At 52.6% G+C, this 13528-nt stretch overlaps 3 protein-coding genes across 3 annotated transcripts; 2 read left to right on the top strand and 1 right to left on the bottom strand.

Annotated features, from left to right (window-relative positions):
- Positions 1-75: 75 nt before the first annotated feature.
- Positions 76-7110, top strand: JN550_008897 (uncharacterized protein; the record flags this gene model as incomplete). Its single annotated transcript, XM_049320909.1, has 7 exons — positions 76-364; positions 422-806; positions 858-1036; positions 1092-1441; positions 1494-5801; positions 5856-6176; positions 6238-7110. 7 exons carry the CDS (start codon positions 76-78, stop codon positions 7108-7110), a joined length of 6705 nt encoding a protein of 2234 aa, XP_049169013.1.
- A 390-nt stretch (positions 7111-7500) lies between these two features.
- JN550_008896 (uncharacterized protein) lies at positions 7501-10636 on the top strand (the record flags this gene model as incomplete). Its single annotated transcript, XM_049320908.1, has 2 exons — positions 7501-9805; positions 9858-10636. The coding sequence occupies 2 exons, from the start codon at positions 7501-7503 to the stop codon at positions 10634-10636; spliced, it is 3084 nt and encodes a 1027-aa protein (XP_049169012.1).
- A 94-nt stretch (positions 10637-10730) lies between these two features.
- On the bottom strand, positions 10731-12185 carry JN550_008895 (uncharacterized protein; the record flags this gene model as incomplete). Its single annotated transcript, XM_049320907.1, has 1 exon — positions 10731-12185. One exon carries the CDS (start codon positions 12183-12185, stop codon positions 10731-10733), a length of 1455 nt encoding a protein of 484 aa, XP_049169011.1.
- Between the last annotated feature and the right edge of the window lie 1343 nt (positions 12186-13528).

The raw sequence follows: 13528 nt of genomic DNA, 5'->3' as shown, positions 1-13528 counted from the left end.
CCCTGAGAAGCAAAGGTTCCCACTCCGTTGAAGCTAGAACTACCTCTGAGCAAGACTATCAAATTAGCACCGGCCATGTTTAGCAACGATGGTGGTGCTCCGGCGCCAGTGGCAATTGTTGGCATGTCCTGCCGTCTTTCAGGAGGCGTCTCAACGTTGGATGACTTTTGGACGTTGCTGTCGCGCTCTCGCAGCGGCTGGTGTGAGATACCAGAGCATAGATTCTCTAAGGATGCCTACTATCATCCAAACCCACAGAAGAAAGGATGCATCAATGTCCGTAGCGGATACTTCCTGGATCGGGAGTTGTCTACATTTGACGCTCCCTTTTTCAATATTACAGATCAGGAGACTTTAGCCATGGGTAAGAGCCCATGCAACTTACGAATGGTGCCTAGCAGCAATCATTGACATGCCGCAGATCCGCAGCAACGACAACTACTCGAGTGTGCCTACGAGGCCTTCGAAAATGCTGGCATCCCGAAAGAATCGATCGCAGGGCGCAACATCGGTGTGTTCGTTGGCGGACGTTCATCGGATTACCGAGTTGGTTCGCTGCGCGACCTCAATCAAATGCCAATGTTCGATGCGACGGGCAACCATCAGTCTATTCAAGCTGGGCGTCTGTCATACTATTTTGACCTGCGAGGACCCTGCTATACGGTCGACACAGCGTGCTCCTCGAGCATGTATGCGTTGCATCACGCAGTGCAAAGTATCCGGTCTGGAGAGTCGGAGCAGGCCATTGTTGCTGGATGCAGCCTGCACCTGCAGCCGGATGACGCCGTCTCGATGTCCATGCTTGGGTACGCTCCTGCGGGTACTTATCAACTATGACTGTGTTAATAGGCAAACAGGATATTCAATAGTCATGGCAAGACGTTCTCCTTTGACCATCGAGCCGAATCAGGTTTCGCGCGAGGCGAGGGTATTGGCTGTCTAGTACTGAAGCCGCTGGATCAGGCACTGAAGGACAATGATAAGGTATGGTCCGTCATTATCAATACGGGTACTAATCAAGACGGCAAAACCATTGGTAAGCATCCACTATCCATGTTACTACACTTCAGACTCCATGCTAAGTCATATAGGCCTGTCAACCCCGAGCGGTGAAGCGCAGGAACGATTGATGCGCGACGTGTACGCGAAGGCCGGAATCAATCCCGAGGACGCCGGGTTTGTTGAGGCCCATGGTACAGGAACCAAGGTTGGTGATCCAATCGAAGCTGCCGCGTTATATCAGGTTTTTGGGTCGGGCCGGACCAAGAGAGCACCGCTGTATATTGGCTCTGTGAAGTCAAACGTCGGCCATCTTGAGAATGCGAGCGGCATCATATCAATTATCAAGGCATCTCTCATGCTGGACAAAGGATTCATTCTGCCGAACATAAACTTCGAAAAGCCCAACGACAAGATTCCACTCGACCGTTGGAACATGAAGGTAGGTCGTAGCGTCCACTAAAAACACAAGCACGAGACACTAACTTTCATAGGTACCAGTAAATATCCGTCCTTGGCCTAAGGACAAACGCTTCATCAGTGTCAACAATTTTGGTTTCGGAGGCTCAAACGCCCACGCTGTATTAGCACGCAGCCCTCTGACATCGTCGGAGCTACCACAGGAGTCCGAAGCTCAAGCACCAAAGTTGTACGTTCTTTCAGCCCACGACGAGACAGCCGCCAAGAGGATGGTCTCGCAGCTCAGCGTCTACCTCGAACAGCACCCAGCGGTTTTCCAAAAGCGTCTGCTCCGGGACGTGGCATACACTCTGGCGAACAGGCGGTCTCACCTGCCATGGCGCATCGCCTTGGTAGCGGCAAATGTCGACCATCTCGCTTCAGCCCTGAACAATCCCACAACTCTTCCAACTAGGTCCTTTGGGCCACCAAAGTTGGCTTTCGTTTACACAGGACAAGGAGCTCAGTGGGCGGCCATGGGTCGGGAGCTGATACAGAGCCACCACGTATTCGCCGAGGTACTCCAGGCTGCTGACCAATGCCTTCAAAGACTTGGTGCAGACTTCTCCCTTATCAAAGAATTAGCCAAAGACAAGAGCATATCGAATATTGCCCAGGCACACATCAGCCAACCTGCGTGCACAGCTATTCAGCTAGGCTTGACGGTATTGCTGGCGTCTTGGAGAGTCCGACCGTCGGCGGTGACTGGCCACTCAAGCGGTGAGATTGCCGCCGCGTTTGCCGCAGGTGCTATCTCACTCGACGATGCAATGGCGATCGCGTATCATCGCGGACAAGCAGCCCGCAAATTGAAGACCAACTATCCTCATCTTCGTGGATCCATGCTTGCTGTTGGTGCCGGGGCCGTTGAGGTGAAAGAAATCATCCGCAACCTTTCCTTGACACGGGTGGTGGTGGTGGCGTGTGAGAACTCGCCAGCGTCCGTCACAATGTCGGGCGACGAAGAGGCTGTCGACCAGCTTGCTGCGGAGCTCACTGAACGAGAAATATTCAACCGCAAGCTACATGTGGACATGGCATACCATTCTCCTCATATGCAGCTCGCTGCTGAGGACTATCTGGACGCAATTCAAGGTATATCCTCTACCATGGGGTCTGATGTCAAGTTTTATTCCTCTCTGTTGGGCACGCAGCTTGATTCAGCAACTGACATGGGTCCATCGTACTGGGTTGATAACTTGACTCGCCCTGTGTTGTTTTCTCCGGCGATGCGGGAGCTCATCGACATGTCATCGCCAAATCTCGTTATCGAAATTGGACCTCATTCTGCCCTGGAAGGTCCCATAAAGCAGATCATCAAGACTTCTGGACACCAAGGTGCTGCAAAAGTCAAATACCACGCCTCATTGGTGCGCAACCAGGATGCGACGGCTTCTATGGTTGAGTTGGCAGCTGCGCTATTCGTCAAAGGCCAGTCCATTGACTTCGATGCCATCAACGAGACAGATCCTGGTCTGCAGAAGCCAGCACTCATTACGGACCTCTATCCGTATCCCTGGTCGAACCACATGTACTGGCATGAATCGCGCGTAAGCAGGCAACATCGCCTTAAGCCTTACGGCAGACATGATCTGCTGGGTATATTACAGGACTCCTACAACGAGACACGGCCATCCTGGTGCAATGTGATCAATTCAGATGAAATACCATGGCTTAAGGACCATCAAATGCAGTCTCTGGTAACCTTTCCCCTGGCCGGCTACCTCTGCATGGCAGTTGAGGCGGCGTCGCAGCGAGCCCAGCTCAGGGGGGTGAGTCCAGAGCAGGTCGACGGATTCAAGTTGAGGGAAGTGCAAGCATCCAAAGCCTTCATTCTTGATGATGGCGAGGAATACGAGACCTTAGTCACCCTGCAAGCATATGCAGAGGGCACTCGGTCTTACTCGGATGACTGGGACGAATTCTGCATCTCATCGTGGTCACATGCCAGAGGATGGATTGAGCACTGCCGAGGCCTAGTTGCCATCAAGAAGGCAGGCCTAGGTAGTACAGTCGGTCCTTCCAGTGTCTTGTCCACAGCTGGTCGTCTGGCGTCATCCAATGGTGTCACGAATGAAGTGTCTCTGGAGAGTTTCTATTCCGAACTGGATAGCCATGGAGCTGGCTACGGGCCAATATTTCGCATCCAGTCCTCAGATGTGAAGACCTGTGGGAGATATTCGACAGCCAAGGTCAAGGTCCCCGATACCTCGTCAACCATGAACTCAAACTACGAGACTGTTTCCATCTTGTCTCCACCGTTCATTGATCTCATTATTCAGCTCACATTCCCGATCCTGGGAGCGGGTTGTGGTGACATGAAATCCTTATTCATGCCTTCCGCCATTAAGGAGGCTGAGTTCAGCATATCGGTCCCTAGAACCACTGGAGATGAGGTCGAAGTCGTAGCTGAGCGATCATCCATAGCGGCAGATAACGCACCAGTAGACTTTTGTATACAAGCTTGGTGTACTCCCGACGGAACCCAGCCGGTGGTGAAACTTGACGGCTTCCGCATGATGCCCGTGCAAGGAGTCTGCACTCAAGTTCGGGCCCCACGGCCACTCTGCTATAAAGTGAAATGGGAATCATTCATCAACAAATCATCCAGATCTGTGGGAGAGATCAATGGTACGAGTAGCAGCGGATTCCAGGAGGGTTTGGTCCATAATTGCGTGGTCCCGAACGGCGCGATACAGAATGGTATACAGCACGTACCTGATACAAATGGCGATCTATCCAAAAGGAGTTTGGATTTCACAGAAAAACAAGTAATCGTCATCTCGAGCAAGGCGAGAACCGACCCGCTTCTTCGGTGTTTGATAAGTCTGATACAGGACCGTTCAGGCATCGAACCGACTGTTTGCAGCTTTGAGAACGTCGAGGTCTCACAGAGTCCTTACATCTGTCTCTCCGAGTTAGATGCGCCCCTGCTTTACAACATGTCCGCGGCTACGTTCGAAAGGGTACAAAAGCTCCTCCTTGGGTGTTCTTCAATCCTCTGGGTTAGCTCTGGTGCCTACATGAACGCAGAGAGGCCACACATGAATGTTGCACAAGGACTTCTCAGAACAGTTCGTTCGGAATTAAGCAAGGCTGCAGCGACCTTAGATCTGAGTCCTTCATCCCAGCTAAACCCCCTACGAAGTTCAGAGCTTATAATTCAAGCTCTCGAAGCAATACTTGATCCAGTGGTTGATGGTGTAGCATTGGACTACGAGTTTGCTGAGGATAGCCAGGGCAATCTCATGGTACCCCGGGTCTATCAGGAAAAGGAGATGGACCTGGCATTGTGCCGTGAGACGCAAGTCTCAGACCCTTATGTTCAAGATTTTGAACAGCCTGGTCGGCCCCTAAAGATCGCAATCGAAACACCTGGCGCACTTGACTCGATCTATTTTCTTGACGACGCAGATGTAAAGCGACCGTTGGGTAAAGACGAGATTGAGGTCAGGCTTGCGGCTACAGGTGTGAACTTCAAAGACGTGGTTATTTCCATGGGCCAACTCGTCAGCCCTTACATCGGCATAGAGTGCAGCGGAACCGTCACTAGAGTTGGTGACAAGGTGAAGTCGCTTTCGGTCGGGGACCGGGTTGCCGCCATGTCCTTTGGTGCTTACAGCACGTTTGCCCGATGCCCAGCAACTAGCGCTGTTGTTATTCCCAACGATATGAGCTTCGAAACTGCAGCCTCCATTCCCGTAGTATACAGCACTGCATACTACGGCCTCATTGAGTTGGCGCGATTGCGAGCAGGAGAGCGCGTGCTTATTCATGCTGGGTCCGGCGGTGTCGGCCAAGCAGCCATTCAACTGTCACAAATGATCGGGGCGGAGATCTATGCTACCGTTGGCAGCGCGGAGAAGAAAAAGTTCCTTGTCGATACATACGCAGTCCCCGAAAGCCACATATTCTTCAGTCGTAGCACTGCTTTTGGCGCAGACCTCAAAGCGGCGACAGGGGGTGCGGGCGTCGACGTCGCCATAAATTCTCTGGCCGGTGATTTACTGCGTGAGACCTGGGAGTGCATGGCACATTTCGGTCGCTTCATTGAGATTGGCAAGAGAGACATTACGGCCAATACAAGGCTTGAGATGAGCAAGTTTGAGTATAACTGCACATTCAGCTCAGTGGATCTTACGCTTGTTGCCACGGAGCGTCCGATTGTAATGGGGCGAGTTCTGACTGCCGCAATGGATCTCTTGCGTAAGGGTCTGGTGAAACCCATCTCTCCCATCAATTTTGTAGAGATGTCGGACATAGTGACTGTATTGAGGGGTTTGCAGAGCGGAAAGACGCTTGGGAAGCTTGTGGTTAATCACCAAGCTGGTGGCCGAGTTAAGGTACGTGCCCATCCTGACATTCAATGATTGAGGCTCACGTGAAAACTATCACAGGCAACACATCCCCCAGTTAAATCTACCTTGCTACCACATGACGCTACCTACGTCATTGCTGGTGGCACAGGGGGACTGGGAAGGTCGATAGCGAAAAGACTCGTGCATCGGGGAGCTCGACACATTGTGCTATTATCTCGCAGTGGCAAGCTCAACCATCAGCTGTGCCAGCTATCCGAAGAAGGCCATAGGTTTGGGGCGGTCATCGACGTCAAGGCCTGTGATATAGCAGACGAAGCAAGCGTGAGCGCTGTCATTGCGACGATACAGGAGACCATGCCCCCCATCCGTGGAATGATACATGCTGCCATGGTTCTCCGGGTAAGTTCTACATCTCATCACCCTCCCGGGAGATACACGCTGACAAGACATGTTCCCCTAGGATGTTCTTTTTGAGAAGATGACTTTTGAGGAGTATAGCCAGGTGGTTCGCAGCAAAGTCAACGGTGCTTGGAATCTTCATAACGCATTGCTTGACACCCGTCTGGATTTCTTTATCATGTTGTCTTCTGTCGCCGGTATCGTCGGGAATCGTGGTCAAGCTGCATATGCTGCAGCCAATACTTTCCTCGATGCTTTAATGCACCATCGATTGAATCAAGGCCTTGTTGCGACATCCTTGGACCTTACCGCTATCGAGGACGTTGGATACCTGGCTGAGAACACGGAGAGGCAAACCCAGGTATTGAAAACGCTCTCTGGAAACACCATGGTTGAATCTGAGGTCTTGACCCTGGTGGAGCTGTCAATCAACGGCATGGTTCAGGCGCACTGCGGTGGTCAATGTGTCACCGGACTAGACTTCAGTGTTGCACCGGGGGCCGACCTTCCATATTACGCATCCGATGGCAGGTTTTCTCATCTTCGGGACGCTGCTCTTGATAAACGGAGCTGCAACGATATGTTGAACGGAGTTGCGTCGCTCTCCATTTCTCAGAAGCTGCAGCGTGCACAGTGTGTAAGCGAGTGCGTAGAAATCGTCACTGCGGGACTTTGTGACAAACTGGGGGCTATATTGATGATCCCAAATGAGCTCATGCTTACACAGAAGGCTTCGGTCTCCGTGGCAGCGCTTGGGTTGGACTCCTTGAACGCTATTGAGTTGCGCAACTGGATTGCGAAAGAGTTACTAGCGCATTTGCAAGTGCTTGAGTTGTTGATGAGCAGAAGTTTGGTGGATTTGGCGTCGTTGGTCCTGAAGAAGTCAACGCTGGAGGGGGTCGTCGAAGAACCCAGCGAAGAGCCAAGGCGATAACGGCAGTTGACCCATCTTTGTAGTTACATATATTGGAACTGTTGGGGTGGCCAGCTAGCGCTCGACTCATACTTTTTGCGTGATTGGCAGTCTTGTTCCGAGACTAACACTTGAGGCCTGAAAGTTAACAAAAGCAATACTCGCAGCTCCCCCGCCGTCATTTTGAGCTTTCGTCCTTTTCCTACTAATCGCCTCCTTCTATTGGCCTATCACTCATGCATCGTGTATTTCGGGCAAGACAGATGCTCCACAAGTGAGCACGTGTCACTGCCCCACAGATAAGGTATAACTCCTCTCCACTGGTGTACGCGACAGTCAAACTCTCATCATTCACGTCTTTAGACACGCCCCTCGCACACCACTGCATCAGCATCACAACCAAAATTCGAAATGGACTACGTTCTAAAGCTTCCTAATGAGCTGCTTCTCCTCATTAGCCAAAGCTGCGATCACATGCACGACCTAGGCGCGCTTTCACTGACTTGTCGTCGATTTCATTCAATCTTTGATAAGCTGCTATATGAGCGCGCAGTGACCGGACATCATTACCTGCTCACCTGGGCGTGTGAGACAGGAAACATAGGTCTAGTGGCCAAGCTCCTTGACGCTGGCGCAGATCCCAATCGGCCATTCGGGACCACCCGTAGGCAGGCGAGGTACAGAATCTTTGGAGCTTACAGAAACGCGTATGTCGAGGATTTCTATGGCCTGTCGCCCGATGTTAACTTTTTGGATCCATTCGTGGTTCTGGATTTTGTTTACGGGCATCGCTCGCATGTCTCTGAGCGTCTTGGTGAGGCAGGCGAACTGCCATCTCCGATCTCCGATGAAAGCGCGGGCTTGCCCGCCTCGGGTGCCGGCGAAAATAGTGAGGATTCATTAGGCGATAGCAATGATGATCTCCACGATTCATCCATGGATGAAGTAGGCAGTCTCGAAGCTGACTTCTCGGACTATAACACAACGACTGATGATGACGATCCTTCCCTGTCTGAAAATGAGCTACTGAGCGGGACCCCAACACGCTTCGAGTGCAGTTGGTATCCATTGCACGCCGCAGCTAGGCATGGTTCACAAGAAACGCTGGAGTTGCTGATCAAGCATGACGCGCATCTTAGCCCTCCCTCAACTGGGTATTGCCGCTGCAGGCCTTTGCGTGATGGAGAAGAAGGAGACGAGGCAAGTGAGCCAGATGCACTACCTCCTGATTGGACACCTCTGCATACAGCTGTGTGCTGTGGTAACGCACATGCTGCCAATCTGCTCATCTCATACGGTTGTCCGCTGTATCTGGATGCGCGCCCAAATCATTATGGGGATGGCACAACCACAGTTTACCACACAGCGGCCTTCCATGGCTGCCTTTCCTCGCTACAATCGGCCCACGACAAATACCCTGGGCTTGATATCCACCAAAGGGACTGTCAAGGCAACACGCCCCTGCAACTTGCTCATCGAGGAAGCCAGAACTTAGATGTGATGCATTGGCTTGTGAAACAAGGGGCCGACCCAAATACGAAAGTGAACGGGTGCTCTGTCCTTCACGTAGCCTGTCTATTTGGCTGGTTTCGATTAGCCATGGACTACATCCTAGCCGGCGCCAATTGCGTCGACGCACTCTGGGAGAATTCAGACGCATCAGAAGCAGATATCGAGGGTATCGATGACCTGTACGTAGTGCGCCCGTTGGATCTCTGCTGCACTCGGCCGCATCCTTGGTACATTGAAATGTGCGGCGTGATGCCTGAATATCCATTCGATGTCTCCCCTCCTAACCGTGGACCACAGCTGCAGAGCCTGGCTGCTGCGACAGATCATGACCGGCATAATTTAGTCAAGCTAATAATAAGCAAGGGCGCCTCGGTGCAAGGAATGAAGCAATTCGACCTCGACAAGCTTCTCCGCGGCAAGGGAGACCTTTTCCCGCTGGCGATAACCTCTGCTCCTCCAATGTTTCTCGCGACACAGGCTCGTTTTTTTCCGATCATGGAACTCCTTCTTCAGGCTGGTGCGAGCGTTGATGATCGGAATATATGCGAAGAGACACCACTGGCTTCGGTTTTGCGTGGTTCACTTCCATCATCACGAATCGTTGGTGGCAGCTGCATAGTTGAAACTGTCAACTGGCTTCTGGATAATAGCATCGATACCACTTGGAGAGCAGACGCTCTTAGTGATATTTGCTCCCGTCAAGAACCTCAAACGGCAGAGGAGGCAAGAGTCCAGATTGTAGTAGCAACGTTGCTGCTGAATCGAGGTGCTAAAGTCAATGCCAAAGACGAAGACGAAGACGATCCGCTTTCACTAGCATTCACAGCCAAACGATTCGATCTTTGCGATCTGCTGATTCGGCATGGTGCGGCCTTGGCAAACACCGTTGAAGGACTGCAAAACATGCTTGAACGTCTCCTCGGGCCCGGTTACAGCATCGACCCACCATGTGGGTTCGTAGAGTGCTTTCACGTACAGGGGGAACACACAAGCACCTTTCAGAGGGAAACTGAGCGTGAGAGGGAAAGAGAACTGTACTCTGAGGGACTGCGTTGGCTCCTTCGAAGAGACAAGGCCGGTCATTTTGGTCGGCATCCACGAACCCTATGGCTAGCCTCTCAAGCACCTGATCTTGGGGTTAGCAATTTGCTTCTTGCGGCCGGTGCAGACGATGCCACTTGGGTCAGCAAAGAAGGAAAAACTTGTAAAACTGACACATCTCCGGTTGTATATCTCTTGGCTAACTCTCCTCCTAGGCCTCCACAATCTTGCGCGGTTGCGCACACCCATACCCAACGCGGCATTCTTGGCACAAGAGTTTCTAGCTAGGGGCGCTTGTATAACTCAATCTACCCTCCACATGGCAATCATAGGGCGGAGGTGGGACCTCGTGCGTCTGTTCTTCCAGCGTGGTGCGCAGCTACTGCTTCACCCGCCTACTCCGGACGAGACTGGATTCATGATGAGCCACAATTCGAACCCGATCTCTCTGCTACTAATGCATTCACTCACAGCCGATGATTATTCCAACATCGACCTATGTCTGAAGAATCTAGGTCTGCCGATATCTGCCGTCCCCGAAGCGGCGTATGAGTGCCTCCGCGAAGCCTGCACCTTCCCGGTACACCCTCGTGCCCTTGCCAGTATTTTGAAAGCAGGCGCCGATGTCAATGAACGGGGACCAAGTGGAGCTACGGCAATCAATATACTCAGGAAAGCTATGCAGCGCAACCTCCATATGAGTATCGGTCCTGACCGTGACAAACCTGAGGATCTGGTTAATACCCTCCAAATCCTCATTGAAGGCGGCGCAGACCCAGGCCCCAAGATCTCGAGTGGTCGAGAGCCATCACTGTACAACTTTCTGAAGAAACAGTCCCACATTCTGGTTCCGGACTTCTTGCCAAATTGGGACCCATCATACCCGTATATGATTGGCCTCCATCAGCAAATCCGAATGCGTTGTGTGCTCAAGGATTCGGAGTTAAGCGTTAATGGGTACACACTTGTCGTCAAGGACGACTTCTCACTTTAAATTGGTAGGGGGGGCTCAATCATCGTACAGTAGTTTATGTACATCTTAGTCAATGCAATATACTGTACAGGTCTGGGTTGAGTCATGTGTCTATCTATTCCTCTAGTGTCTCGTTCCACGGCCGCCAAGACTGATTCTCCCAGCCAGGCATGCACTTCACATTCTCCGGGGGTTCGCTGGCCCATTCTATCCTCAAAGGACTCGAGTCCCTTGACTCCGACTCTGTCCACTTGGATGTGTAACCTTTCAGGTCCTTGATCTTCTTGGCCGCCTCGTCAGAGTACTCGAGGTTCACAGTGGGCACGACGGCGATCTTGCCGAACCCAGCCCACCACATGTCCTTGCAAAAGAGTGTGGGCTCGCCGACATGGCACTCTCCCTGCCGTGCACTTCGGAACGAAATTCTTCGGGAGTCGACCGTGTGCGATGCCTCTTTGTTGGGTGGAGGTAGGCCCAAAACTGGTGCCGCCCCAAACACTGCCGCCCCGTTCCAGCAGGCGTACACCTGGAAAGGAAGCATCTCTTGGTATCTCCTCTTGGATTCTGAATCGTTCCAGAACAGGTTCCAGGCGCTGTTCCAGTTGCCGTCCGGGGGGATGTCAAAGAATGTGTTGCCTTTGAGGGTCCGAGCCACCCACACATCGTAGAAAGTTGGATCGTTTCCCACGTATACCCAGTCCATGGCGCAAGTCATGTCTGCCGACTGCAGTACACGCTGATGTACCAACTCCAGGATGTCTTCCGAACAGGCGGCTACGTCGTTGAGAAATACCACGGTCGTGTCTTTGTCCGCGTGCAAAGATTTCGAGTGCAGCGGCTCGAGCGCCATGTTTCGCAGTGCTGCCAACTTGGTAATACGTTCGCCTTCTTTCGAGTCTACATCGGTGTGGCGGAAGATGTACTTCAACCCGAGCTTCTCCAACTCCGGCTGCAGCAGGTCAAGAACCTCGAAAGTGCCGTCGTCCGAGTTGCCCTCGACGATGGACAAGGCGCACGAGGCTGGGCCGAGGAACCGCACGGCTTCTACAATGGACCCCAACAGACGCGGCAATACTTTCAGCGACTGTCGCAAGTCCAGTGCGAAGAAGTACTTGAGGTTCCTGGGGCGGGTCGAGTCGTTGATGGTCTGCAGATACTCATATCGCGTTACATGCAGCGCCGGGCACTCTAGCCGAGGAATCACAGTATGTTGCGAGTCCAAGATAGATGCGACATAGCCTGACGCTGATTCGTACAACTTTGGGTCTCCGGGCTTTTGCGACGAGTGAGTACTTGGTGGTGGGGGGTTAGTTGGGGAAGTAGCTGGCGCTTCTTTGGGGGCTTCATTTCCGACTTGAGCACAATTAGAGTCGAACGGTTTGGGGGTGAGAAGTGCGAATTGTGTATTCTTCGCTCTTTGTTCCATACCTGAAGGAGAAGTAGGATGAGCCAATGCCGGCCTCCATCGTTCCCAAGAGCCTGCAAAGAGGTTCTTGTATCCCACCAAGACCGTGGATACCACGACAAAGAGGCACAAGACTTGGATCGCGACGAGGCGGATGCGCTTCATGATGCTAGAAAAACTGGATGCAAGTTTCCCATCTCAATTCCTCTCGCCGGCTTTCTTTGGACGGTGTTACTCTGCTTGAGGAAAGACGTGAGGTTAGGAAAGGCGGAGGTGGTTGGATGGGTTGTATGAAGAACTCCGCTGCCCGGGAGAGAAGCACGCAGTGGCCTGATTCTTGAACTGATCCTCAAACCTGCCAGGCGCCTGGCTCGCCAGGAACCGCTAAAGGGTAACTCACTTGGCATAGCGACTGATTGTGATTTGAGACGATCCTGTCTACAAATGAGATGCGCCGATATGCGCAGTTACCGAAAGGCAATCCCGACCCTGAGCATTAACCAATGACTGCTCCTGTTAAGCGCCAGTTCCAAACCTCTCTCTCGGTGACTAGCACCGAAATGGGAAGGCTTGCCGGGGATGATCTGACGACGGGCCGTCTCGAGACTCGGGAAATGAAATCACGGACCGCATAACTAGCTCTGCATCCAGCGACCAAGCGAAAAAGGAGGCACCGACTTGAGCGCCTATCGTGTGGTTTATTTCACCGATTGGAACAAGAATAGCTCTGCTACAGGCTGTGTACCAAGGGACCTTCCATGATAGACTTGCCGCCAGGCGTCGCTATCCAGGCCAGACACAACGGCCCGACGGTGAAGATGGATAAATCGGCCCACAAATCTCCGCCGAACCCCAAGGTCCAATGAGACCGAGGGCTGCGCCCAACAGCCGGGCAGCAACGGCATGGTGCTTGCCCAGGTGGTAAGCGAACGAATCATTCCTGCGCCATGGGCTTCACCAGCATATAAGCGCCCTCCAGTACATTCTGCATGGGTTCCAACTGCAACTCATCAACCTCTAGGTTTCAGCTCTCGAAGAATTATGGGGCTGTTGCGGCGCGGCAAGCAGGCCAACGGAAGAGCAATTTCAAGCATCCGGACATACGGCCCTCGTCATCGCAGGAGGCTGGCAGCATGGGACAGACGCCGGAACATGTCGTGGCTGTCGCGAATTGTGAGCGGTGAATAGACGCGCGGGTGTTTTCGTAGCCAAACAATCAGGCCTTCGGCCCTCGAAGGCTTCTTCCCGAATGACCGGTTCGATTCCTGATCAAGGGGCCTAGCCGAGTCTCCGGGGAGTTGGAAATGTTGTTGGTTGATTATGTGGAGACCCAGCTGTGTATTGCTCTTGCCAAGTGAGCAAGCCAGATGAGATAAGTGATTTGCCAGGATGGATGCCTGGTGCACGTACACAAGCCATGCTCACAGGCGGGAGCCGGTTTGGATTAGTTCCGTGCTCTCGCGGCGCGGCGGATAGCCTTGCAATAAACAAGAGTCGTTGCCCTCTTT

The sequence above is a fragment of the Neoarthrinium moseri genome (genome assembly GCF_022829205.1).
Source record: "Neoarthrinium moseri strain CBS 164.80 chromosome Unknown scaffold39_Wmoseri_CBS_16480, whole genome shotgun sequence".
Classification (NCBI taxonomy): domain Eukaryota; kingdom Fungi; phylum Ascomycota; class Sordariomycetes; order Amphisphaeriales; family Apiosporaceae; genus Neoarthrinium; species Neoarthrinium moseri.
This window is presented reverse-complemented; position numbering and strand designations above follow the sequence as displayed.